A 27,728-nucleotide genomic window follows, 5' to 3' on the forward strand; every position below is an offset into this window, starting at 1 on the left:
GGACATGATTAAAGACTTTGATGGCTGTAGAAGATTAGTCTGTATTTTATTTTTCCAGCATTTTGTTTTAAATGTCCTTTTTTCATGTTATATGACCTTTTATGTGTTGCACTTTGTCTTGATGTTTTTACTATCTCATGTAAAGCGCTTTGAACTTTGCCTAGAACCTGCTTCAATTTTGAGGCTGTTATCCTTTCTGCTCTTGGGCTAAACCATATTGCTGATGAGCTCTGGTTTCTGGTCTCCTTTACTGCCTGCACCTGTGTTAACTCTTCCTGTCTGAAGTCCTGGCACACCTGCGCCCCTGCCCCCCCCCCCCCCCCCCCTCAACTGCTCTCCCCCTTCCACGCCCCCCCCCCCCCCCCTTACCTTTCCTTTACCTTTCCTCCCACCTCCCACCACCACCTCTCATGTGCTGTGCTCTCATACTGGCTTTTTGAATTGGTTACTGTAGCACCACCTGTAGTGTCCTCTTTCTGCTTGACATCTTTCCTCTCCAATTTCCAAAACATTGCTAGTTTTGTGAAGACTTCCCATTCACATTCATTAACAGCCAAGCAGAGCAGTAGTGGAGGGAGGAGTGGGCTGGTTCAGAGTCTGCAGACTGTAGTTTACAAGATGTACATTTGAGATGGGAGTTATACAGCCAATGACATGTTAAATCTATAGTCTATAGGCGAGATATAGTTTTCTATAAAGTCTATCATTTCAATGTGCAGACGCTTTATTTTAATCCACCTGAAAATGTCTGCAGTTTACTTTGAATGCTTGAAGTTTACATTATCGTTTAAATGCAAGTTGAGACACTAGTCTAAATAACAGGTGTCACTGTGTTGCTTGGCAGTATTGCCTTTACGCTCACTTGCCCATGCTGGCTTCGATCTTGGCTGTACATAAATCATCACACTTCACACTAACATAAAGCATTAAACATGGTAGATTAGTGGACTCTATTGAGGTAGCCTACAGAATGCCTCGCTTCAACTGTCCACACGAATGAGAAATATACGTTATGGTGCATTCCATTTGTCTCAGGAGGTGCGAGTGGGAACTGGCAATGGTCACTCCCGAGGTGAGCGTTCCAGTTGCAACAGCTGATCTCGTTATCAACAGCTAACTAGTAGCTCTAGCCTTTGTTAGCAAACAAGTTGATAACAACGCACAAAGTGGTATTGTGCGCACAAAACACCATAATCAGCAATAGCTTTAGCAGCTTGTTTAGCATCTTGTTTACACATTCACATTCCTCAAGCACTTCCAATTAAGAAATATGAGCTTCATGACCACAGGTACATGTATTTTAACTTTTACTACTAAACTGAGGCTGTAGTATTTTATTGTTTTAAGGTCTATTCTATCCCTAATTGTGACCCCTAGGCCAGAATGTTTATTTCCAATAAATACATTCCTATCCAGATGTTCTCTCTCCAGGGGTCTTTTTTTAAAGTTTTTTTTATTGAAACTTGAATGCACCGAAATGTCTTTAAGGTTTCTATTCCTCCTGTAGGCTGAAATAATTCTAAATTCCTTCAATTCCCCAATCTGATCCTGAGTTTGCTGGAAGTTCTGTCTAAGCATGGCATTTAATTTGTCTAGGGAGTGTGAGAATGTTGTCACTACAGGTATGATTTTTTAAAATCATCATCATCATCTCTTTCCTTCACATATCTACCGTTGTTTTTGAAGATGTGCTTAACCTCTGTTCTTATCTCCCTCAGGAACCGCCTAGAATAGAACAAGGTTTTGGTGGCCTAATAATATTTCATAATTATTTCATAATTATTCCTTACACTCTGCAGCAGTGCATGGGTCTCAGCAGATGTAAAATTAGGCCCCTTTTTGTCCATCTTTCCAACTCACTGGTTTGGTCAGGTCAGCAATTAGTTTTTATAGGTCTGGTCGTTACTTGCTATCAATTACATAATTAACCACAGGCCCTAACAAATCTGGACATGCATTGCAGGTGTGTATTTGTAATTACTAATTATTCAGAGACTGATATAGGCCTACTGACTGAAAGAACAGGGAATATGTCAACAGAAAAGGGAGGCACAGCATCAATGTACAACTTGTGGGAGATGCTGACCTTGCCATCACCAACTGTGTTGTGAGATGGCCTGGGTCAGTCCATGATGCACGAATCTTCAGAGAGAGCCAGTTGTTCACTGAATTCCAAACCAACAGGCCGGATGGAGTTACGTATATTAGCCGACATTGCCTACCCACTCCTACCATGGGCGATGACACCTTTTCCCACGGCCAACACTCCCTCACAGATGCACTACAACAATGCCCATGGAAGAACAAGGTGTGCCATTGAGCGCTTGAATGGAGTACTGAAGATGCGCTTTGCATGCCTCAATTATCTGAGAGTGGAACGCAAACGAGCATGCCACATAACACTGGCTTGAATTGTGCTACACAATATCGCTGTCCATCGCAGAGTCCCCCTCTCTGACATCGATGATCCCCCAGAGCCCCTTGCTGATGATCTAGGCCCACCTATGGGTTTCCCTCTAAATGAGAGACTGAGTGGTGGTGCAATTTTTGTGGTAATCCACTGGAAATCCACCCCTCTGCTGGGATCAAGATAATCAATTTTTGGGGGTTCAAACTGATCCCAATCCTGTGTTGTCGATTTGAACTACCCGTTTTGAAGATTTGATCCAGATTAAATCTTGGATTTGATTTCCTGACCTGATCGGATATCAACAGGGTTGGGGAGTAACGGATTACATGTAACGCCGTTACGTAATCATATTACAAAAAAACAGTAACTGTAATCCGTTACAGTACAATTTAAAATATGTAATCTAGATTACAGTTACATTTGCATAGTAACAGGGATTACAGGCGTGATTATAATCACCCCTCGCCTCCTCATCAGTTTTACAAAATATGTTAAAAAAAAAAGAAAAAGAAGTAGGCTAGTAAAAGAATTGCGCGCAGCGCGCCAACAAGATTCCCACTGATGTGCTTGTTGGACCACAGCTGCCAGACAGACAGCGAGCAGCACGGACATCATGGCAGAAATACTGCAATGTGAATTAAAATCCTGGAAATACCAGCATTTTTTTTATTTATTTACCTGTCACAGAACCACAACAATATTACAGCACAGTGTAAACTATGCCTCCCAGCCAACAAAATGTCTCAATGTCCAACCTGAAAAAGTATTTGCTGGTAAGTTTACGTTAGATAATGTCAAACGTTAGGGTAGCTAACATTAACCTTACTTCCACTGACAGCTAAATTAGCTAGTAGTAGGCTTCTACAGTATAGCACTAATGTTCAACCAGAAAACCAGACCTAAGCGCCCATTCAGATTATTTTCACTCAATAGTGCCTGTCGGTGTTATTCAAGAGCTATAACTAACTGCCTGGGAAAACTGGTTAGTGGGTGCTTTATCCATAATATATAAGGCTGTGTCCACTGGCAAGCTGTATAGCTGAATAGCGTCAATCACAGCTGCTTAGAATGCATTAGAGCTGGAGTTTAGAGCTGGCTCCGACGTTTACACCTAACGTTAGCTACATTAGCAACGAGTGTCGTGTTTTGCAGACTGCAATTAACTAGCCAAGGCAAGATGACTTGCACCCTAACCTCTTGGCATTAAAACTTGCTCTAACTGGGCAGGCGCTGGGCAACTGCTGTTCTATGTTGTCAGCTCTAGAACACAGAAAAAGAATAAATAATGTAGGATTTCTGGTGAAATACACAGTACATTTTATTTAAAGTAATCCAAAAGTAACTGAAAGTAATCCCTTACTTTACTTTTAAATTGTGGTAAACGGATTACGTTACTGACTACAATTTTTCACAAGTAACTTGTAACTGTAAGTGATTACTTTTTAAAAGTAACCTTCCCAACCCTGGATATCAAAGTGATCCTTACCGAGAATTAATGTTTTACAATGCTCAATATGCGTTTTATTTAGAATAATAGAGAAGAATATAAATATTGCTCGGCAGATTCATGCAATATATGGGATAAAATCAAATCAACATATAATAATGGATAACTGGTTAGAGAGAGAATGTAAAAGATGGCCTGTCTTCATAAAAACTCCCTTTACAACCCCGTACCTACAGAACCTAATGGACTTTGGAAAGGATTTCTTGATGAACGCTCCTGACTTCTTTTCTTTCCGCTTGGCTTTCTTGGTCTTACTGGTTCGCTCCATTCCATGCTTTATCTTTTCCTTATCCTTCTTGTGTTTACGTTTAGGTTCTTCTGCTGAGACCCCGGTAGGATCCAGTTTCTCCTTTCCAGTACCTCTAGGGTTGATAGTTTTTGATGACTGGTCCCGTTTATTCGTGTTTTCAGACACAGTCTCTTGCTCCTGGGCGCCTTCCAGGCCTCAGTAGCCTGTTTCCGCTCTACCTCTCCATCCTCACTTCCACTCTCCTCATCTTCACCCTGCGATTCCGAGTCAGAATGAGCCTGAGATTGTACCTCCAGTACACCAGGGGTCGGAGAGTCAGTGCGAATAGAAAGTTGAGCAAGAGAGTTTGCACCAGGAGACCTCAATCCCCACCGGTTCCCCACAGGGTTGCGTGCTCAGCCCCCTGCTGTACTTCCTGTACACCCACGACTGCACGGCCACCCACAGCTTCAACAACATCATCAAGTTTGCTGATGACACCACCATCATCAGATGCATCACAGACGGTGACGAGTCGGCCTACAGAGCTACAGAGCATTCGATCCTGAACCAGCAGGTTCAGGGACAGCTTTTGACTGCAAGCCACCAGACTTCTTATCCACTGACTCTTAAGACTTACACGCCCAGCGTGCATGCACGTGCACACACCTTAAACGGTCACTTCTTCACTTTACTAATTCATCTACATTGATGTTGCACTGCTTACCAGTTTTTTTCTTCTTTTTTTTAACTCTATTTTATTATATTTCTTATTATATTCTATGCCCTTTTGGTCTTATTATATCGAATCGGCTCTGAGCCAAAGATTTTCATTACTGATAATGATGTTACATTGTTATTGAGTATATGACAATAAACTTGAACCTTCTGGGATCAGGGAAGATCCAGATCTTTCGACAGTGTGTGTGTGTGTGTGTGTGTGTGTGTGTGCTTTGTGTATCTGCTTTGTGTATCATGGTGGATTAATGATCAGACCAGCCAGGGTTGTCTGATCTTCTCAGAGCTGCACCTCCCAGCAAGTGGTCCTGATAATGGGCTGATAATGGGCTGAGAAGCTAGAGGCTTCATGTCCTCAAAATTCTCCTATCTTTTAACTACAAAGGAGTAGACAGCAGTCACTGCATCCAGAATGTGACATTCTTTATGTATATGTTCTAGGGTTAGAACTAAGGGAATATAACTATGGCTAGGTGTAATTTATGATTATACCACGGTTATCACAAATACTGTATGAAGGAATATGCATTTACTACATTAAATCAACTCATATATGGGGCACCACCCTGTTCTGTACAGGGAAACAGATAACCTTTATCAATAGTCTAATTTATCAATCTCAGTCTGCAGGAGGTCTTGACTCAATCAAGTGACCTAAAGATCATGTGATGATGCTAGGACGTGATCAAAAGTTAATAATATTTATTGAAGTTATACTAATCAATTATCAAAATAAGATGATAACAATTCAATAATAGGTGGAAAAACACATCTGGCAATATGAAAACACAGCAGAAATGAAAAGAATGATGTCATACAGTAGATTATCACAGCCCATCCTAAATCCTCTAAGCTTAAACACTTGGCATCACACCACATCAAAAGAGAATGCTGGATGCAACCTTACGGTATAGTGTGTTTGAAAGCGAGGTGTTCAGAGGTGTTGTTGGCTCGAAGAATGGAAGAGGCACGTGACGTGATGGTTGCTCGGCAGCGCACCTGCGCTCCCATTGAAACAGTGATGGTAGTGTTGTGCGAACGTTAGAGTTCAGTTTCAGAGTTCAAAGGTTGCAAATGTCTCATTCAAAACCTCTGCTCTCGCCAGAGGTGGATCGTTTGAAGAGTTTGTGGAGATTCCTAAAACCCTTGTGTCGACTACAGAGATCTTAGGATCCTGGGTTGCACTGTTACTTGGAGGAACACAGACCCTGACAGTTGAGAAAACTTGAGAGACTTCAGAGAGCAACTTCCTGTCTGATCTCTACTTAAAGGAGTAGTAAAGGGAAAATGCATGTTTAGCCCTGTTTTAAGGTTACTTATGATCATATACAATGGTTCAGATCAAAACGTTGACAAAACTAGCACTTTTGAGAAAGTCTGATAATTGCTCTATCACCGTTTTGGTCATACAATGGATGTGGGTGGGCACCATGAAAAATCATTCAAAAAACATGTTAAACTCTCATTTTCAAAGACACTGATTTTAGCTTGAGATTGATACCAAACATGGTTAGGTAGACTTAGCAGCATAGAATCAGTTATTAATAACACACAGTAACACCTGGTTACAAATACTATGCATCAACGCCCAAACTTTATTCCCAGGGATTATTCTCATGGTGGCTGCATCACATGGTTGGGATGAAGCAATTTCCCTTTATTAAGGAAACAAGACAAAGAATGTTATTAATTTGTCTCACTGTGTATGAGTCTGCTGTTGAGTGGTCTGCATTGGAATGTGGCCGGGCCTGGATTTATCGTCGCGGGGGATGGGGAGAAGGACCATGGCCAGGAGGGAAATAGTTAATGTTTTGCCAAGTCCCATTTAACAGAACCTGTCGTAAAAGGGTTTCGTCAGATTTACTGTGAGTTTGACGGGAAACAGTCTAAACACAATGACCCTCATTTACTAAGCGATCGTACGACAGAAAACTGGGTGCACAATCATTTCCATGCCAAGTTCGGCATTTATCAATTTGGACGTGAGCGGAGACTGCGATTAAATCTCACGTCAAGTCTCAGACCGTGTACGCAAGTTTCAGACTGATCCTGACTGGCTAAGCACAGCCATATAGGCCTGTTCATCACTTTAAAATAAGTAGCCTACCCTATGGCAAAATATGATATTTTGTTAAAGCCTCGTCACACATCCCTAACATAAATGGGTATTTTCAAATTGTTTTCAATTGACAGGGTAACCAGGTTTTTGGACAAAGAATAATTTCGCTTTCATTTAGAGATAGCCGTATAGCCTACTTCTTAGACTATAGCCTACAACTGTCCAAGTAGAGAGGAGCTAGCCTCTAACCCTAACCTACCAGACTCGATCACGCAAATCGGAGAACACTGAAATTAAAATCTGACTGGCATCTAAGCCTCTGCGGTCCAAAAATGCAGACTATGGCAAAATATTACATATTCTAAAGGCCTCGACAATATGCAATATATTGTTACATAAATAGGTATTTCCAAAGTGTTTGCCATTAAAGCCTTTTGTTGGCCTGGGGGGACGCACGACTCCTTCATCCTGCAATATAGCATGGTAGTGAGACTCCTCGGTGAGTATGTCAACTATTGCGTCAAAATGCATTTCTTCAAGTATTCAAATGACTAACATTTTGGTGTGATTCATGTACCAGGTGACCAAGGTTATAGCTTGTGACCAAGCCGTATTTTACAGAGTCGTTTATGGCTACCAGTGAGCGATCTATCTCGGCCATCGACCTACACATCTCTCTCTGTTTCTCCAGGATCTCAGTGGTCACAACCGATCGTGGTGTTGCAGCCCGGGGGGAGGAGAACTCACTCCTGGTTGCCTGCTGTGCAGCTGGCTCCAGGCCGCTTTCTGGGACTGGCTCCTGGCCACTTTGCCCAGTCAAAGGCTGAACACCACTGGGGCCTGGGTTGGGTTCTGAAAAATAATTAAAAATGATTGAATGAATAAACATTGCAACCGTGTCATTATTTAGATCTACACAGTCTGCAAAGGCAGACTAAAAGCTAATAGTAGGCTAGCCTAGGCTTCTGGAATTCTTACCATCATCCTTCTTGGACACGGCCTCAGGTGGTTCGTCTGTGTCTCCTCCGCCTGGTATGCCCACAAGTGAAGCGGTCCCGATGAGCGAGGTGAAATGCTTCTCTGTGGGCGTCAGTTTGAGGCTGAGGTCGACCTGGCCACCTCCAGTCTGCATGGTGCAGCGCCTAAGCGCTGTAACACGCTTTTTGTTGGCGAGTTTCAAATAATTTTTTCTTCACCTTCATGTAAAATGATTGGGACATGAGAAATCATGATAATATATTATATAGGCCATAGCCTACTGTCATGTAAAGATGTAGGCTAAATTAAAAATTCACACCTCTGTTGAAGTTCGATTGGCCACAAAAACGCTGTTCACCGCAGCAGTGATTTCTCATTTCGCATTTTTCCTGCTTCATTTGATTTCACTTTTGAGGTGTGTGTGTGTTCATGTGTGCAGCAGATTGTGTGTGTGTGTGTGTGTGTGTGTGTGTGTGTGTGTGTGTGTCTTTGGAAATATATATTTATTTTTACATGACTGTCACAGTCTGTCCCTTTTCATCACAGACTGGTTAACACTAGCAGCAGCTCGGTGTTGGGAGACTTGGTGTCTACATTACACACACACGTGCACTTGAGCGCGTGTACTCACACACACACACACACACACACACACACACACACATACATACATACACAGGGCCCATTCAATGAGATTAGGAAGCTTTATTTATTAATAATATCGGCTCTCATCATTAGTGTTCCTATAGGAACCAGGCTGGCTTCACATCAACATGGAGCCTGTTCTCCTCAGACCAGTCAGGGATCATCTGCTGCTGTGAGTCAGCTGGCCAACCCAACTGTGCCTTGACTCAGCACACACACGCGCACACACACACATGCACGCACACACAAACATACACTTTATTATTATTTGGCGGCCCCCTGATCACAGTGATGATTGGGCTGACGCCGGTCCTCCGTGCCTGCTGGCTAGTTCCTAAAAACTCGCTCATAATTAATCACGTACACATATCCACAACACAGAATAATAAAACTGCCAGCCCCAGCCACTTTGAACTGTCAATCATCTCATCGGGTGTGTGTGTGTGGAGGGGAGCTAAGTGACAGCTCTATCCAGCCTCAGTCTTATCCAATCAGCTGGTTCCAATCAGCACAACACAACGCTGCAGCTGTGACAAACCACATACAGTATAGGCTTGGCAGACTAGTACTGAATTGTTGAGTTCGCTGATGCAGTAGCTTCACTATCTTCCCCTCAAAATAAAGAGCTTGACATACAAGTCTAGCAGTGTGACTGATGACTTGTGTAGGATAACTGAAGCAATGAAAATCAGTTCCTAGCTATCTTTTATTGTAGGAGACACAACACTGATAAGCAGTAACAAGGTTGTCAGACCTCTCCTGTCCTCTGTTAAGTGTCGGGACACCAGTGAACCCTGTGGGAGGCTGGTCTGAGATGGTCTGAGCTGGTCTGAGCTGGTCTGAGCTTGTCTGAGGCTGGTCTGAGCTGGTCTGAGCTGGTCTGAGCTTGTCTGAGGCTGGTCTGAGCTCTGATGACTTGTTTGAGCAAGAACACAACTACATCATGAGTCAGTTTAGAGGGCTGCTTAAGGCTGCTTTTTTGGATGATGCAGTAAAGCAGCATATCACAACACACGGCTGTAATAGAATGTTCATAGAAGATATTTCAAATCTTAATCTCTCATCATCCACAATTAAGCAGCCCCCAGGCCATATTAATGCACAGGCTCAAGCCCTGGGCCCACAGCTCCAGAGGGCCCAGTGGGTGGCCTGCACAGTTTGTTTGTTTGAAGGACACTTCGACATGTGGACAGTCGGAGCTGGGATTCGAACCTCTGAACCTTCAATCATTGAACGACCCGCTCTACCAACTGAGCTACAGCCGAGGTTTGGCAGAGCGGGCAAGATGGATCTTCTCCAAGCCAGTGGTTTAAGTTCTTGGGTGTAGAAAGAATATCATAGGTGGCTCTGATGATGAAGCTGATTTGCCTTCCTTCCATCTCCCACAGATCCCTCCAAGTGAGCTTACGATGCTCCAGGTTTTCACAGGTAGTCCACTGGCCCTGCTTGGGAGAAGCTGCTCGTATGGTCGCATCTTGACTCGGTCAGGGTCATGTTCAGCCTCACTCTGGTGCACTTGTACTCTTCAGTGAGGCTAGAGACATGCAGTTCCAGAGCACCGTGTCCATACAGGCCAATATTGCTGAGCCAACGCGGGAGTCCCAGACACTTCTTGTTGTTGTATGAACTGACTGTCCTCTCCAGCTTCTCGACTTTGGAGATGGGGACCTTGTAAACCGCTAGAGGTCATATCAGATGGGGGAGCAACCCAAACTGCAGGCACCACAGTTTCAACTTGGTTGGAAGTGAGGTCATGTCAATAACAAGGCCTTTGATGGCTTCTTCCCTCAGTTGGTCACTCTGGTCTGCGTCTTTGAGGTTCGCGTTCTACCACCGCCCTAAGCTCTTGACGGGCAGCTCTGACACCAAAGGAATGGGTGTTTCCTCGATGTGGAACGTCTGGTCTGTGAGCTTCCCTTTGATGATGGATGCTCCTGCACCAGATCTACAATAGGTATTTTATAAAAAGCTGATATTTGAGGGACTAGTCAATTGTCTATTATGTGTTCAATGTTAGTAATATAAGGACTTAATGAATAGTAGAGAATAAAGCAAAGATTTTAGCTAGCTATAATGTTAGCTAGATAATGTAGTATAACTACCTATTTTATAGCTAATTTAACTGATGTTAGCAAGCAATGCATGGAGCCTGTAATGGACATGGTTGGTAGGAATTCAGTAATGTTACTTTGGACTTCTCAGCTCGAAAAGCAAGAAATAAGAGCTATGTGGCTAAGCTCTTAATTAATCAAAGCTCTCACCAACTGCTTTGCATGTGCATATCTAATGCTGACTCAACATGTTTAGGTCTGTTTGGTCAAGCACATGGATAGGCTATCCCAAAGACAAAATTATTATTTGAGTACTATGATGCTGTGGTGTTATTTTGAGTAGCCTACTGTATGTAGCAGTGTTAATCGTTGGTGTGCGTGTAGTGTGTGATGAGGGTAGGCCTACTTGTTAGAAATGGCACTGTGTGAGCTTTCCTTCATAGTTATGTTGAAAGTGTGCATACGTTGCGAGCTTGTATGATGTCATTTAATGTAACCGACTGAATTTTTTAAAATGGAAAATAGGCCTACAGTGTATACAGACAGACGGACTGTTCTGCCTTTGTCTGGATACAATAAAGGCACTTTGTCTGGATAAAATATTATTTGTACTACTGTGGGTGAAATTACAAGTTGTCTTAACCTGTCCCTGGCAGCATCAACCTTGGCCCTCTGACAGACACCACAGGTGTAGTACACATGGTGGCCCACCAGGAGGTGCAGGAGATGGGGTCGTAAGGCAGAACTAACCCTACTCACAAGTCTGTCAGACATAATATGGGAGAAACTGGCATTCACAAGCTCAATAGGATACACCATACTATTATTATGACTATGATGCTTATAATAATAGTAATTAGTATTATTATTAATATTATTATTATTATTATTATTATTATTATCCATACTGCACTGTACAGACTACACTGTGCTGATTACAGGCAAGGTCAGTCTCAATCTTGAATGAATAATGCAGCTTTTTCCCCTACCCTTCTCTTGATTTTGGCATTGCTAATTTAGGCCAACCCGTAAGTACAGCCACATCATTCAGTAAATGGAAACACAATTTAACACTCTACAGGCATACACACTCCAGATCAGATGCAACCAACATCAAAGCCTTCCTTTCCCACTGCATTACATTAGAACTGCCTGACTCCATTGACTGCTCAGAACGTCTCACCATTACAGAAACTTTCCAGAACATTCTACCCTGTAGAAGAGAGCTCCCCGGTGTAATCTGAGTTGGTGGTGCAACTATGTGTTTCACAAATGAATTGTGTCAAAAATACACCCACTGTGTTTCCGTCTCTGCTTGATGACTAGTTTTTTCTGACCAGTGTGAATAAGTGGTCTCTGATTCATGCGTAGGATAACAATTGGGGCACAGCACTGTGGCAGTAGCAAAGCAATGAGACTGGGGTGAACTCATTGTGGACCTGAGGCCAACTGTTTGGTTGGGACCACATGGGAATGACTGCTCTGTGTGTGTGTGTGTGTGTGTGTGTGTGTGTGTGTGTGTGTGTGTGTGTGAATAGAGTTTAGGGGGAGTGGGGTTGACTGACTGATGGGGGGGTCATAAAAATGAATAGGACATCTTTTACAAAGACATGAAGCACTAGAACCAGCCTCTAACACCAATTACTAACCAGCACCAGCATCCAGACACACCAGGGAAGAAAATAGTTCAATTTATTCAATTTACTCCTCTACAGTGCCAGTGCCATCCACCCACCATCGACCCGGTGTTCTCCCCAATTTACTTCGGGCCATAGGAACCATGTATTTGAACACAAGGGCAAGGGTTGTGATGCCGGATGGTAACAGCGAGGATTTTGACATCATGGCGAGAGTGTTACAAGGGGGACACCCTCGCACCATTCCTCTTTATAATGGTCCTGGACTACACACTGAGGCAGGCAATCGAAAGAAGGGAGGGTCTTGGCTTCACTTTAACACCTAGGAGGTTGAGAAGGTTTCCCGCTGTAGTCCTAACAGACCTGGACTACGCCGACGACATCAGCCTGATATCTAACCACGTGAGGCAAGCACAAGAGCTCCTGACCAGAGAGGAAAAGGAATGTGGCAAGGTGGGTCTTGGACCGAACGCCAATAAAATAGATGAGTTCATCACCTATAACACCTACCTGGGCTTCTGGGTTAACTCAATGGAGCAGGACCTCAAAGTGAGGAAGGCGCTCATGTGCAGATCTCTAAACGGCATGAGCAACGTGTGGAAATCCAACCTCCCCCGTGAAACCAAGCTCCACTTTTTCAACGCCACCGTGTGTAAGTGCTGGACCCTGAATCACTCCCTGCAGAGCTCGCTGGATGGATGCTAAACCAGAATGCTACATGTAGTACTGGACATAAGTCATAATGCGCACGTCAGTATTGAAGATCTGTACGGAGAGAGGCCAAGGGTGAGTGGGAAGATAGCAGCAAGGAGAATGAGGCTGGCTGGGCACTGCTACAGATACCGTGAGCTTCCGGCCACAAGCTGGTGTTATGGGAGCCATCTCCATGGACATACTTAAGATGGATGCAGAAGTGGAGACCACCAATGAGATCGCCAGGTGTATGGAGGACCGGGATAACTGGAGACAAAGATGGCAGGCTCATCTGTGGACGACCCGATGATGACAGTCCTTCCAAGAAACAAGCTGCACATCAGACCCAGGTAGATACATTGTAAGAGAATGTATAGTCTCTAGACCATGGGTTCCTAAACTCCATCAATGTGGGCCTCCCCTCTGAAAACAGTGACACACCCGCGCCCCCCCAACCCCCAAAATTTGTCCATTTAAAAAAAAGAAGACCTTTAAAATCACGTTTCATTCATAAAAAACATAGAAAATTCTAAAATAATAAACTTTTTTTTCTAACCATCCCTCCGCGCCTCCCCTGAATTTCTTTGGGGCCCCCCAGGGGAGGCCCGTCTCACAGTTTGGGAATGCCTGATCTAGACTGTTTCTAACTGAAACCAGGCTAAATTAAAATGGGTCAGCAGACCTTATTGAAGCCTCTCCTCCCAACTAAGGGTTCTTTCAGTCTACTAGAAGTGGAAAAAAGGAGGAGGAACATCCACCATACGTAGCTACGGATGCTCTGAACTGCAGGAGCATTTCCTTTGATGATTTTAATATCAAAGGAAATATTCTAATTTTACATTATCCACACAGACGGCAATTTTATACGCCAAGGACTTCATCAACCTCTTGAACTTCTTGGACTTTTGTCAACACGTTACTGGACCCACTCACAACCGAGGTCACACCCTTGGCCTTGTGATTGCATTAACCCCTGGAAGGAACTTGGAGCTACTAGACTGAACTAGAAACATAAGTATATTTTGGTTTCTCTACTGGCTAGTGCTAAGTCATCAGTGTTGTGGTGAAACTGCTTTGTTATTCAAGGTTATTGTGAGAGTTAGTTTCGGCCTGAGCTAGACTAATTGCCCTGTTGAGTGGGCTGTGGGAGTGGCCTGCTGAAGTGAGGATTTATAAACAGCACAGGGCCAAGTGTTCCCCAGATTGCATTAACCCCTGGAAGGAACTTGGAGCTACTAGACTGAACTAGAAACATAAGTATATTTTGGTTTCTCTACTGGCTAGTGCTAAGTCATCAGTGTTGTGGTGAAACTGCTTTGTTATTTAAGGTTATTGTGAGAGTTAGTTTCGGCCTGAGCCAGACTAATTGCCCTGTTGAGTGGGCTGTGGGAGTGGCCTGCTGAAGTGAGGATTTATAAACAGCACAGGGCCAAGTGTTCCCCAGATTGCATTAACCCCTGGAAGGAACTTGGAGCTACTAGACTGAACTAGAAACATAAGTATATTTTGGTTTCTCTACTGGCTAGTGCTAAGTCATCAGTGTTGTGGTGAAACTGCTTTGTTATTCAAGGTTATTGTGAGAGTTAGTTTCGGCCTGAGCTAGACTAATTGCCCTGTTGAGTGGGCTGTGGGAGTGGCCTACTCTCCTGGCAGACGATTAGCAATCAGCAGTGACAGGCCTTAAGCATTGACGGCTTAGACGGCGACAGCGGGAAGGCGAAAGCTCCCGCCGGCGTGCGACCGAAGGCTAGGGCGGCCAAAGGCACCGGGCGACTTATTCAAGAGCGACTTTGTCAAGTAAGACTGTCAGGAAGGTAGTACGTCTACATTTACCTCAGTACCTGTTTTGTTACCATTATGTGTTTGCATCCTATTCCTGTTGTGTTCCCTCTCCGGGGGTCACGCAGACACTGGGTCACCCCCAGACTCCGTAACCCCTCTAACCTCATCTATCCGACTGTCTCAACTCATAGAGAGCAAGTGGTGACAGGGGGACTTTGGAATTGCCAGTCGGCGGTGTCCAAAGCTGAGTTTATCTCAGGCTATGCATCCTTGCTCTCCCTCAGCTTCCTTGCTCTCACCGAGACATGGATCACACCAGAGAACACTGCCACTCCCGCAGCCCTGTCAGATGTGTATTCTTTCTCCCACACTCCCAGAGCTGCGAGGCGAGGTGGTGGTACTGGCCTGCTCATTTCCCCAACATGGAAATACTCACTCGTCTCCATCCCACAGTTCTCCCCTCCCTCTTTTGAATTCCATGCTGTCTCTGTCATGTATCCAATCAAGCTCACCATTGCTGTTGTGTATCGCCCACCAGGTCCTCTTGGTGAATTCCTAGAGGACCTCGATACACTAGTTTCGCACTTCCCAGATGATGGGTCCGCACTCATCCTTCTCGGGGACTTCAACATCCAGAGTGAGAAATTGGAACCTTTCCTCTCCTTCCTCTCCTCCTTCGATCTTCACCTCTCTTCTTCTCCTCCCACTCACAAAGCCGGCAACCAGCTGGATCTCATCTTCACTAGACACTGTTCCACCCCTAACCTCTCTGTCACTCCCCTCCATCTCTCTGACCACTATTTCATGTCTTACTCCCTCTCCATCCCCTCTTCCCCTGTAACTCCTCCTCCTACCCACATGGTTACCGCCCGTAGCCATCTCCGCTCGCTCTCCCCTACTGACCTTTCCTCTACTGTCACCTCCGCCCTCCCCGCCCCTGAATCCTTCTCTCTCCTACCCTCTGATACTGCCACTGATCTTCTCCTCTCTACTCTTTCCTCTTCTCTGGACAATCTCTGTCCCCTCACCTCCAGGCCTGCACGCCCAACTCCACCTGCCCCATGGCTGTCGGACTCAGTGCGTACTGATAGACGGAGCCTGAGAATAGCTGAGCGCAAATGGAGGAAAGGCAAGCTCCCAGAGGACCTTCTTAATTTCCAATCTCTTCTTTCCACATTCTCCTCCTCTCTGTCTGCTGCTAAAGCTGCTTTCTTCCGCTCTAAAATCTTAACCTCTGCTTCCAATCCTAAAAAACTCTTTGAAACCTTCTCTTCACTACTCCAGCCCCCACCTCCTACTCCCAACTCCTCCCTTCTCCCTGATGATTTCGCCAACTTCTTTGACAAGAAAGTTAACGATATCAGATCCTCTTTCCCCCCTCCCCCGGTCAACGCTCCATGCACGAAACTCACCCCCCCATCCCCACCCTCTCTCCACTCCCTGCTCCCCCCCTCCTCTCCACGCCCCACCTTATCCCACTTTTCTCCCCTCTCCCCCAACGAGGCCCTCAACCTTGTAACATCTAACCGCCCCACCACGTGCTCCCTAGACCCTGTTCCCTCGACTCTCCTTCAGTCTGTTGCACCCGAACTCCTTCCCTTCCTAACCCACCTCATCAATGCATCTCTTGTTTCAGGATGTTTTCCCTCTGCTTTCAAGACTGCCAGAGTCACCCCCCTCCTAAAGAAACCATCTCTCGACCCATCTGATGTCAAAAACTACAGACCGGTTTCCCTTCTATCCTTTCTATCCAAAACACTTGAACGTGCTATCTTTAACCAACTGTCTTCGTACCTCCACCAGAACGACCTCCTAGATCCCCACCAATCCGGGTTCAAGGCTGGCCACTCGACAGAGACCGCCCTCCTTGCAGTAACAGAGTCACTCCATGCCGCTAGAGCGAACTCTCTCTCCTCTGTCCTGATACTCCTAGACCTGTCAGCAGCATTTGATACGGTAGACCACCAGATCCTCCTCTCCACCCTCGAGGAGAAAGGCATCGATGGCTCTGCACACTCCCTGTTTGCATCCTACCTGACGGGCCGCTCCTACCAGGTGACATGGAGAGGGTCGACGTCGGAATCGCGTAGTCTGACTACGGGGGTTCCACAAGGGTCTGTCCTGGGTCCTCTCCTGTTTTCCCTCTACACTACATCTCTGGGCTCTGTCATTCGCTCGCATGGCTTCTCCTATCACTGCTATGCCGATGACACCCAACTGGTTCTGTCATTTCCCCCTTCTGATACAGAAGTGGAGACACGCATAGCTGGGTGCTTGGCTGACATTTCGGAGTGGATGACGACACATCACCTCAAGCTCAATCTGGACAAGACTGAGCTGTTGTTCCTCCCGGGGAAGGGCTGTCCGCACCGGGACCTGGCCATCACCATTGAAGACACAGTGGTGACCCCGACTCGGACTGCGAGGAATCTGGGTGTGACCCTGGATGACCAACTGTCATTTTCATCACATGTCACATCCGTCACACGTTCCTGCAGATTCATGCTCTACAACATCAGGAGGATTCGCCCTTTCCTCACTAATGAAACGGCGCAGGTACTCATCCAGGCCCTGGTCATCTCCCGCCTGGACTACTGCAACTCCCTCCTCGCGGGGGCACCGGCGTCAGCCATTAAACCTCTGGAACTTGTCCAGAAAGCTGCTGCTCGCCTGGTGTTCAACCACCCCAAGTTCTCCCACACAACTTCCCTTCTCCGTTCCCTACACTGGCTCCCTGTAGCGGCTCGCATCCAGTTTAAAACTCTGGCGCTAACCTACAGGGCAATGAAAGGAACAGCCCCCTCCTACCTCCAGGCCATGGTCAAACCCTACATCCCCTCCCGACCACTACGCTCTGCTACCTCAGGGCGACTGGTTGCCCCGTCACTCCGAGGCTCCTGCGGTCGATCGACACGGTCACGGCTCTTCTCTGTCCTGGCCCCGCAGTGGTGGAATGAGCTGCCCACTGATGTCAGGACAGCAGAGTCGCTGCCCATCTTTCGTCGCAGGCTCAAAACTCATCTCTTCAAGAAGTACTACAACAATCCTCCCACCTAAGCACTTATTATATTATATTGCACTGTACTTTAGATTGTGATTCTTGCACTTTGCTTCAGCACTAGATTATGCTCTTAGTCACTTGTTTGTTTTAGAAAGAAGATGCACTTGTGAGTTCTGGCAAGTAGTAGTACATTGGCTCTTCCTACGTTAAATGCAATTATTGTTAGTCGCTTTGGATAAAAGCGTCTGCTAAATGACTGTAATGTAATGTAATGTAATGTGATTAAAAAGGGTCTTATGACTGCTGTCTATCAGTGACCTTGCCTTTTCTGTCCACTTGAGTATTTTCTTCACAGCACTGACATCCAAAAATGAGATTAGCACACAATGCTTTGTTACAGTAAGAAATGCTTTCTGAACTGTAGCAGCTGATAATTTCAAAATAATGATGAACACAAAAAATGTAACAACCCCTGAAGTGGGGCTTTCACATGTGCTGCCCTTGACACTGTTCCACCTATGAAACTGAAAAAGGTTGTGGCCAAAAAAAAAGCTCCATGGAGGAATGATGATATCAATCAAGTTAAGTAAGTAAGCTTTATTTTTATAGCGCTGACTGAACATGTGTGTCTTAAGAAGTTTTATGAACATGAGTTCAGTGGATGGCTCTCTCAGGGCCTGGGGAAGAGCGTTCCAGAGTCTTGGCGCCACCGCCTCAAAGGCCCTGTCTCCCCAGGAGACCCTGGTCGGATGAACTCAGCGACCGACTCAGAGAGTGGGGGTGCAAAAGTTCTGAGATGTAGGCCGGGGTCCGTCCGCGAAGAGTTCTGTGGGTTAACAGAACATGCAGAAAAGCTGAGCATACAAAGCTGACAAAGACAAAGCTGCAGGTTCGCCAAGATATTCTTAAAGAACATTTGGAACATATGGTCCAGAATGGATGATCTAGATTAGAATGTATGGTCCAGAATGTATGGTTACTGTTCAGGGAAGGTATGGGACATTTATGATGCCTGGATTTGCCTTTCTTGCAGATAAAGATCCTTTACTTTCCAAGATTGGAAAAGTATCTTGGATACTTTTCTTACAGATATGAATCTTCCAGGTAAAGAAGTCTGCAGATCAAGCAAACATCAGTACAAACTTTCCCTCCCTGCCCAGCCTATCAATGTCATAATTTGTCATCTACAGTAACAGCTCCTTGATTAACACAATTAGCACAACTCCTCAAGCAATTGAACTGGAACCTGAGAGAGTTGAAGAGATAGCACAAAACACACGGGGATCAAAGAGCAGAAGAGGACCTGGGACTGGAGAGACGTATCGACTCAACTGGGTGCCGTTTTACGGCCATATGGGGATGAACCAACAAATAGCTCTCTCTGTTCAAATAATGGCAGAGCAAATGTCAAGCCACACAGGCGAGCGCAGATGTTGGCAGAGACAGACAGAGAGAGAGAGAGAGAGAGAGAGTGGTCGTGGTGCTTTCAGAGAGGGAGGAATATATTTTTTCATCCTTTCAATATTTTTTAATCCGAGACCAATGTACTCTGTGCAGTTTCAAAGGCATACAGGGGGCACGGACATTACTGCCTTTGTATAAAGCACTTCAGCACTTCAATACTTACCATGCCTCTTGTGAAAAGGCAGTACATCATAACAACGAACTGCACAAAGTAATGTTTTTTGTGCATGGCTGGAAGCCAGCGCACCTAGTATAGCATTTGTCGGGTTATCACTCCCTCCCTCCCGACAAAGTTGGCCTGCATTTCTCTATTGGCACCACAAGAGGCAGTAGTCCCAACACACCAAAATGAAGAAGTACACCAAAATCAACCTGCTGATCTCCACTGCACAAGTAGAGTCAGAGCATTGGACTCCCACCCAGGAGACCAGGGTTCAAGAACCGGTGGGGATGACTTTATAGGACTATACCCCAAACCTCCACAGGTTCATCCTTTCACTCCAACCCAGGGCTGGACTGACATAATATTCTACTGGCCAGATAGCAGGTGGGCCGGTCTAGTTTGGGCCGGTAGGCTATGAAAAGAAAAAAAAAGAAAAACGCCCCCCCAAAAATCGACCGGCGGCCCATTGGTTCATTTTCTATACTGACACTGGGCTGGCCCAATCACATGCTTAAGACCAACCCCCCTCCCTCTGGTAGGCTCAACCCTGACCCCTTGAGATTGAGATGGGTGAGAGTAGGAAAGGCTTAGCTGTTTACAGATGAAAGAGTGGAGGTATGGATCTAGAGAAGGCAAAAGAGGAGCCAGAAGCTTGCTCGATCGCCTTGTCGAGAGGGGTCAGGGAAGAATTGTTTACAGCTCACTTATCTGGCCCCTGGGTGATACTGTTTTTTTTGCTTCCCTCTGGAATATGTAGGGGTGGGACGTATGCCCACCTCCCTTGTTCTCTGTAAAGCGCATTGTGTTGCCTCTGGGTATGAAATGCGCTATACTGTACAAATAAAGCTCTGAGAAAGCTCTTATGGTTGGAGACTGAAAGACTGAAAGATACTACAGTGATCACAGAGAGAGAGGGAGAGAAAGAGAGAGAGAGGAAGGGACAGAGGGAGACAGAGCAATAATAAGCAGCATTGTCTCCAGAGTGATATGTGATATTCAATGAATGATGCAGAATCTGAGAATACCATGCAATATAATTTGCCTGGCCTCCATCTCCCATGAAAGGCGAAGGAACGAACACTCGAGTTGCTTCTCAAGGAATACACTCTATTACATAAGCCAGTAATAGAGAAAGTATGTGTGTGTGTGTGTGTGTGTGTGTGTGTGTGTGTGTGTGTGTGTGTGTGTGTGTGTGTGTGTGTGTGCGTGCGTGCGTGTGTGAGGACATGTCCATCTGCCTGCTGCTTGGTGTGAAGTGGAGTGGACTGCCTGCTTTCTGCTTGCCTGATGCCTGGTGAGTGGAGTAGCTGTCTGCCTATCGCCTTGTGAGTAGAGTGGCTGCCTGCTTGCTTTCTGCCTGCCTGTCGCATGGTGGTGAGTAGAGTGGCTGCCCGCTGATGAATTATGCAATGGCTGGTGTGGGTGGTAGAGGATGGTCTTTCCTAAAATAAACACACCAAGCAAAGATCAAAACCAGCCTGCCAAAACACTATGTAAACGATGAAATAATGCAAAGCCATTATTGGGAGCACTACAATGATTCCATTTACAGTATACATTAGTTGTATTTGGGAGGGATAAACTAGAGAGAGAGAGACCGAGAGAGAGAGAGAGAGAGAGAGAGAGAGATGCTGGCCAGCCTTCCGGTAGGGGTATATGCCCACAGCTGGGTTTGTCACATTGAGAGGTCAGACCTGATGCATCGCATAAGCTGAGCAGGTGAGGCACCAAACCAACGAGCTGCACTGATATAACGATCGCACTGTGAGCCGGTGATCGACCAGTGGACCTTATCATCACCCCGGCTGCTGTTCCTTTTAATCATAGACCGAAGTTCAACTTTCACTGTGGAGATGATGTTCGGTGTTCACCGTCGAACCCGACAAAGAGGCAATAAAATCAAGCAAACGAGAGCATTGTGATCTGGACCTGGGCACCATGAGAGACTCTTTAGTGCAGCAATCTGGTTATTAGCCTTAGCCTATTGCCGCCGTAATAGTAATGCAATATGCTGAAGGAATACGCGCCAACAGGAACACGTTTAAGGATTCACAAAGGACGTCATACAGTCGTTTTTTTCTGAGATGAAACGGTGAAATTAGGACCTTCATATAATTATGTTTATAGAAATATAAATTAGTAAAGTGTTACTATGATTGTGTGAGTCACTCGCTAGCAAGTTTCTCACATAATCGTCAATAGCCTTTACTGCGTTCATTAAACTGAAGATGGAACGGGCTTTCTTTATCTGGAGTGATGACAGTGATGAGCCGTTGCTCCCATGCTCTCTAGCGAACTTTTGCACTATCTCTTATGGATTCCAGAACACTTTGATCTTTTAACAGAAGTCTATTTATTTGGGACTTCACGGAGTAGCCTATCGGGAAGCTACATTTCCTTTTAAGACTTGAAAATGTCTGAAATTGACACCAAATGGAGTAAATTATGAATGGATTCGAGGCATAGCGTACACATTGTTTTCAAGAGGCACTTTTTTAGATCGAGTTAAGCCGATCTTGTTGGCTCTTATGGGAATTAAACACTCCTCCCGCTGTATGCTCCTCAGGAGAAAGATGGCGGAATCAGAGAGTATTGAGGTAGGTGTGAGAAACACTGATGTTGTATTCTAAATATACGAGTGCAGAAATCTTACATCTGTCAGTACGGTGAAATGGCGTTCAGTCACATTGAAACTGGCTGCGCACCGCGCACAAGAGTAGTCGGGGGCGATAGCCGGCAGAGTTGTGTAGGCTTCTTGGCTATACTTATCGTGTCCTCCCGATCTGCCGTTAAATGTGTCTCAAATGAATAGTCATTACCCTACAGGCATAAGGGACATGGACATGTCCATGGAGCTGGGAGCTTTTCTATTCTGCAATGGACCGTTTGGAAGTTTTTGTTTTTTTTGCGCTGGTCTAAAAGTAAAGTATCCACGTTTTAGAGTAAAGACACAGGTGCATCGATAGTAGCTAGTGCTGTGCTGTGCTGTGCTGTGTCCGGTGGAGGTGCGCTGTCCATGGTCCTGCAGATATAGACTGCAAGCTAGCCCGCGCTGTTCAGATTCAGAATGAACGCTGCCCTGGATAATATTAGCACCATTGATTGCATAGGCCTGAGCGATAGTTTATTGCCATGTCAGGCTTCGTGTTTCATATAACTCAACTGAAGTGTTCTATCGAGAGGAGTTTTCAGCGTGAGTTATAGTATGTCACTGAAAGTAATCTCATGATGTGGAGTATTGATTCGGAAGGGGGTCGTGTAGACTCCTGTGAGCCCTAGCCTACAGGTCATCCAGGGACACACAACCTCTTTTGAAAATGAGCATTCAGGGCATATATCTTCTTAGAATACGCCCTCGGCCTCCTTCAATCTTTCCAGTCAGTACTCGTTATAGGACGTCAGTCAGATGGCACTCGCACCGTGATTACAGGATACCGGAGCTCTCTCCCCACACGTGACGCTGTTGGGCCGAGTTGGCAGAGCCAGCTGTTTCTGAGTGCACCGGTGGCAGGAGCCCAACTCCACAGCCGCTCATGTGCTTCTTAAGTGTGCAAAGTTCTTGGTGTGTGCATGGTGTTTGCTTTTGTCCTTTTAATTGTATCCTTAACTATGTCTGTTAGGCTATCTGTTGCATGTTGTCTTGTATTTCATGTTGTGTATACACAATTTCACAATGCAATGGAGGTCTCCCTGATGGATCTGCCTAGAGAAGTTTATATAGTTTAATGTAGCCTAAGTCATCAAAGGTTTTCGCCTTGGTTTAGGGCCTGGAGGTTTATCAAGTTGTTCCTGGGACAAGAACTGAATGGACACCGATAGATTTGAACATGCTGTCTCACCTGCCTGGGCAGCAGCCAAGGACAGTGTGTGGTAGGCTGGTCAGACATGTCCCTCTGTCAGGTCAAATAATGCTCTCCTCCAATAACAGAAGACTCTTCATCTCTCTGTCTGTCTGTCTGTCTGTCTGTCTGTCTGTCTGTCTGTCTGTCTGTCTGTCTGTCTGTCTGTCTGTCTGTCTGTCTGTCTCTCTCACTCACTCTCTATCTTTCTTATCTGTTTTCCACAAAGATTACTGCCTATAAAGGTAGGCCTCAGGACCACTGGGAATTATTAACCCCCGGAGGGTAGGCAACTGAGACTATTCCCATCACGGTGCCTTCCTGTTGATTTTCTGGAGATTCATGTTTGACATCACAAGCGCGTTGGTGGGGCGACAGTTGGAGCGAGCAGGGGCTTGTTATGCTGGGCAGACTATGTTTGGTAGAAAACAGAAACCAAATATGTTTTTTTGAGCCATTTCTAGTTCAGCCTCTGTCAGTCTCTAGTTTATCGTGGTACAAAATATATTTTTATAAAACTGAACTGGAAGTACTGGATGTAGGTACTTAGAACACGAAAGTGAAACCTGTCAGAACTCAAAAGTGAAACCTCAACTTGTTGGCAGCTCCCCAAACCTACACATGATAAAATAAACCCACATATTATTAAATCATGAAGCTAGCAAGCTAAACAATCTATGCTCTTACAATATACAAGAAGCAGGACAACAGGGGAATGACTGTATATGCAATTAAATAGGCCTGTGCCCTGCAGAGTCAGCAGACACATGATGGAATGCCACGTGTTCCCTCAGTGGCCTTGTGGTTAGAGAGTCCGCCCTGAGACTGGGAGGTCGTGAGTTCGATCCCCGGCCGAGTCATACCAAAGACTATAAAAATTGTTGCTGCTCACCGCTCCCCCAGGGGATGGGTCAAATGCGGAGAACAAATTTCACACACTCAGGTGTGTGACAATCATTGGGACTTTACCCTTTCACACTGAAAACAAAACTCAGTTATTACATTGGGTCAGTGGGAATTGGGTTTCTGTCTCCCTCTCTCTGAATCTGTTAGACTAGCGGATGCTGCCATTTATTGCCCCTTATTAAACAATACAGCCAAAGTGGACACCGATATTGGATATATAAGGGGTATTTCATCTTTTTGGTTTTCTGGTCAAGTTCACTTCACTTGACTGAACCAGACTCATGGCATGTACTGAGCTGTACTGTAGTGCTCCGGAATTAAGCCTAACCGTATTTTCCTCCACTGCTGATTCATGATCCTGTTTCCAAAATTAGATCACAAGACAAAATGTAATCTGACCAATACATTTCTCCACCTGACAGAACACACCCACAACAATACTGTACCTCCATGGCAGCCCATGATAGCGACTGCTAAGGAAAGTCACCTTTTCTGTCCTGCTATTGGACCTTGGCGCATTCTCCCTCCAGCTGGCCTGCTCAGGATCAAGCGTCTGACAGATTAAAACCAGCTGTTCACACATTCCATTCATTAGAGAACATCTGATTAACACCCTTGCCATGCAGCGCTGAACCAACCTACCTCAGCGTGACATTGGACAGGTCGCTCACGTTCCGCCGACACCTCGAGTCATTGCGCAAGAAGTTAACAGCTCGTGTGGCGTTGATGAGGTTACTGGTCCGATCAGGCTGGGGTTCCGGGGCAAAAACACTGCGTACGACAGCCCTAACCCTGGTCTACTCGACCAGTGATTACTGCGCACCGGTCTGGTGTCGCAGCGCTCACACCTGCCTCATCGACCCACCTATCAAGCCTTGCGCATCATGACAGGATGCCTGCGTCCCACTCCTGTGGACAACCTTCCCATCGTCTCAGGCATCCAGCCCACTGGCCTCCGCCGTACAGGAACCACAGCACGTCTCACCTGCCGGGCCGTGGAGCCTAATCACCTGCTCCATGACAGGCTCACTAAAACAGCGGAACCTGCCCGGCGTCTCAAATCGAGACACCCTTTTGTGCCTGCCGCACGGGATCTCCTGCAGCAATGCAGAGCAGAGATCTTAACATCAGCGAGGCAGGATGGGTGGACCACATCTGGCGTGCGGAGTGTGAGGCAAACACCTCCAGACTCCATGATTTTATCCCGGCCGCCGGTCCTTCCCCTCCCGGGATGGACTTATCCAGACCGGCGTCGGACGCTTCTGCTCATCGATGCACAGATGGGGCTTGGTATCCTGTGCGCCGTGCAATGTGGCGCCGAGGAACAAACCGCAGACCATGTCATCCAGAACTGTCCGATATATCGGACACCCAATGGAATGAAAGGCCTGACGGTTGTCGATGACGAAACGGTGACATGTCTCCTGGAGGTGTGCCTGGATATACAGCCCAGGTGACCCCTCACCCAGGCTCGGGGTGGTAATAGGATAGCCCCGAGCCTGGGGGGGGGGGGGTGAAACATTTACACCCAAACGAAGAAGAATAAGATCTGATTAACATTCAGAGTCTGAGGGCTGTTGTGTTATAGCTCAGCTCACTGAGCCAAGCTGAGATAGTAATAGACAGTAATAGATACTAATAGAGAATAATAGTAGAAAAGCAGCAGTCCTGCAGACACCTCCCAGCTCTTTTCTAACACCCATTAGGTTAAATGCATTTCCCCACACAACATCAGTAAGTGGATGTTGTCTGAGGATATGGATTCTGAGTCATCAAGGAATGGGTGTTTTCTCCAGATGTGCTAGACCTGACAATTTTAAATCCTGTAAACAAAAATGTAATTATCGAGAAAAGAGAAATATGGAACTACTGATAATAAACCCAGATACACATTACACACAGACAATAAATAAACTTTAAAATGTATCATTTCTGCTCTGAAAGCCTTCTAAAGGCAAATATTTTTGCCTTTTGAGTTTCTGTGGAAGTGGCTGTGTGTAACCATGCTGTCCCTTTCTCTCCATCTATCAGAGTAATGAATGTATGGGCTGGCAGCCAATGTCTATATGGATAGACTAGATCATTTAGTGTGAATGGTAAACATGTGTTTGGAGAGGCTGCATGCTTGGCATCCTGATGCGACACCATTCCAGCCTGGTTTAATAGCCCAGCCCTGCTCTCTCTAGCCCAGCCCTACTCTCTATAGTCCAGCTCTGCTCTCTATAGTCCAGCCCTGCTCTCTATAGTCCAGCCGTACTCTCTATAGTCCAGCTCTGCTCTATATAGTCCAGCCCTGCTCTATATAGTCCAGCCCTGCTCTATATAGTCCAGCTCTGCTTTATAAAGTCCAGCCCTGCTCTCTCTAGCCCAGCTCTGCTCTCTATAGTCCAGCTCTGCTCTCTATAGCCCAGCCCTGCTCTATATAGACCAGCTCTGCTCTATATAGCCTAGCCCTGCTCTATTTAGCCCAGCCCTGCTCTGTATAGTCCAGCTCTGCTCTATATAGTCCAGCCCTGCTCTGTATAGTCCAGCCCTGCTCTATATAGTCCAGCTCTGCTCTCTATACCAGCCCTGCTCTGTATAGTCCAGCTCTGCTCTATATAGTCCAGCCCTGCTCTCTATACCAGCCCTGCTCTGTATAGTCCAGCTCTGCTCTCTATAGACCAGCCCTGCTCTGTATAGTCCAGCTCTGCTCTATATAGTCCAGCTCTGCTCTCTATAGTCCAGCCCTGCTCTGTATAGTCCAGCTCTGCTCTATATAGTCCAGCCCTGCTCTCTGGATGCACTGATGGAAGGATGATGTCTCAATGTACATAAATTCAGGCTACCACTTTTCAAGCAGTTTACCTTTTCATGTGCGTTTGCATGTTTCCCTCTCTGTCCATCCTGGCGCCATATGAGTGGGGAGGTCATGTGGGCTTTGTTTCTCCCTGTCTTCGCTGGGCTCTGACACACCATCGCAGCAGGCCTCACGGGTGAAAATCAAGATTTATGTCTCCCCCTGCTTCCTGCCAACAGACAAGCTGACTTCCTGTCGGCAGTAGAGGGGCTTTAAACTCATCTGTGTTGCCCTCCGGGACAGCATCTGGCTGACAGCTGAGAGGCAGCATGAGGGTTAGGGTGAGATGTGCGAACCCTGGAGGGGATTAAACGACGGCCAGAGCTGAGCAGCTCTCTCAGAGGAGAGGAGAATGCCAGCAGTACAGCCCTCTCCATCAGAGCTGGTTCACTGTGTTCTGGAAGTTATCGTACAGCCATCATCACTCTGTGTTTTTTCATACGAGGAGGCTACGTCCAGTCCTTGCCAATCAGTCTTGCTTTTGTGTTTTTTTCTCCTTAGCAACAGCAGCAGCCACCACCACAGCCAATCCGCATCATCCAGTCCCAATCGACGCAGCCCGCCCCACTGCCCAGGCCCATACCCTCCATCCAACATGTGCCCCACCCGCCGCACGCCGCCGGCCTGCCCAGTTGCCCCGGCCGGGGGAAGATGGCCAAGTCCCTCAACCCAGAGGAGATGACCTCCAGAGACTACTACTTTGACTCCTACGCCCATTTTGGCATCCACGAGGTAAGGACTAACTGGTGGGAACCCGCATAATTGTATTTCATATCGATATCAATAT

The 27,728-nt window shown here is 46.1% G+C and overlaps 1 protein-coding gene across 6 annotated transcripts in view; it reads left to right on the plus strand.

Annotated features, from left to right (window-relative positions):
- Window positions 1-21,885: 21,885 nt before the first annotated feature.
- The window catches only part of LOC311320681 (protein arginine N-methyltransferase 8-B), a gene marked incomplete at both ends in the record, with an annotated part of 20,549 nt that continues 14,706 nt past the window's right edge, over window positions 21,886-27,728 (plus strand). Inside the window, 2 exons of one of the 6 annotated variants that reach the window (XM_084452487.1) lie at window positions 21,886-21,960; window positions 27,452-27,673. In XM_084452487.1, the coding sequence (XP_084308613.1) occupies window positions 21,886-21,960; window positions 27,452-27,673 (297 nt within the window). Of the gene's footprint in view, window positions 21,961-27,442; window positions 27,674-27,728 lie in introns of all 6 variants that reach the window. The other 5 variants (XM_084452490.1, XM_084452486.1, XM_084452488.1 and 2 more) reach the window with 5 other exon arrangements.

This window comes from Borostomias antarcticus (genome assembly GCF_949987555.1).
Source record: "Borostomias antarcticus genome assembly, chromosome: 18".
Classification (NCBI taxonomy): Eukaryota; Metazoa; Chordata; class Actinopteri; order Stomiiformes; family Stomiidae; genus Borostomias; species Borostomias antarcticus.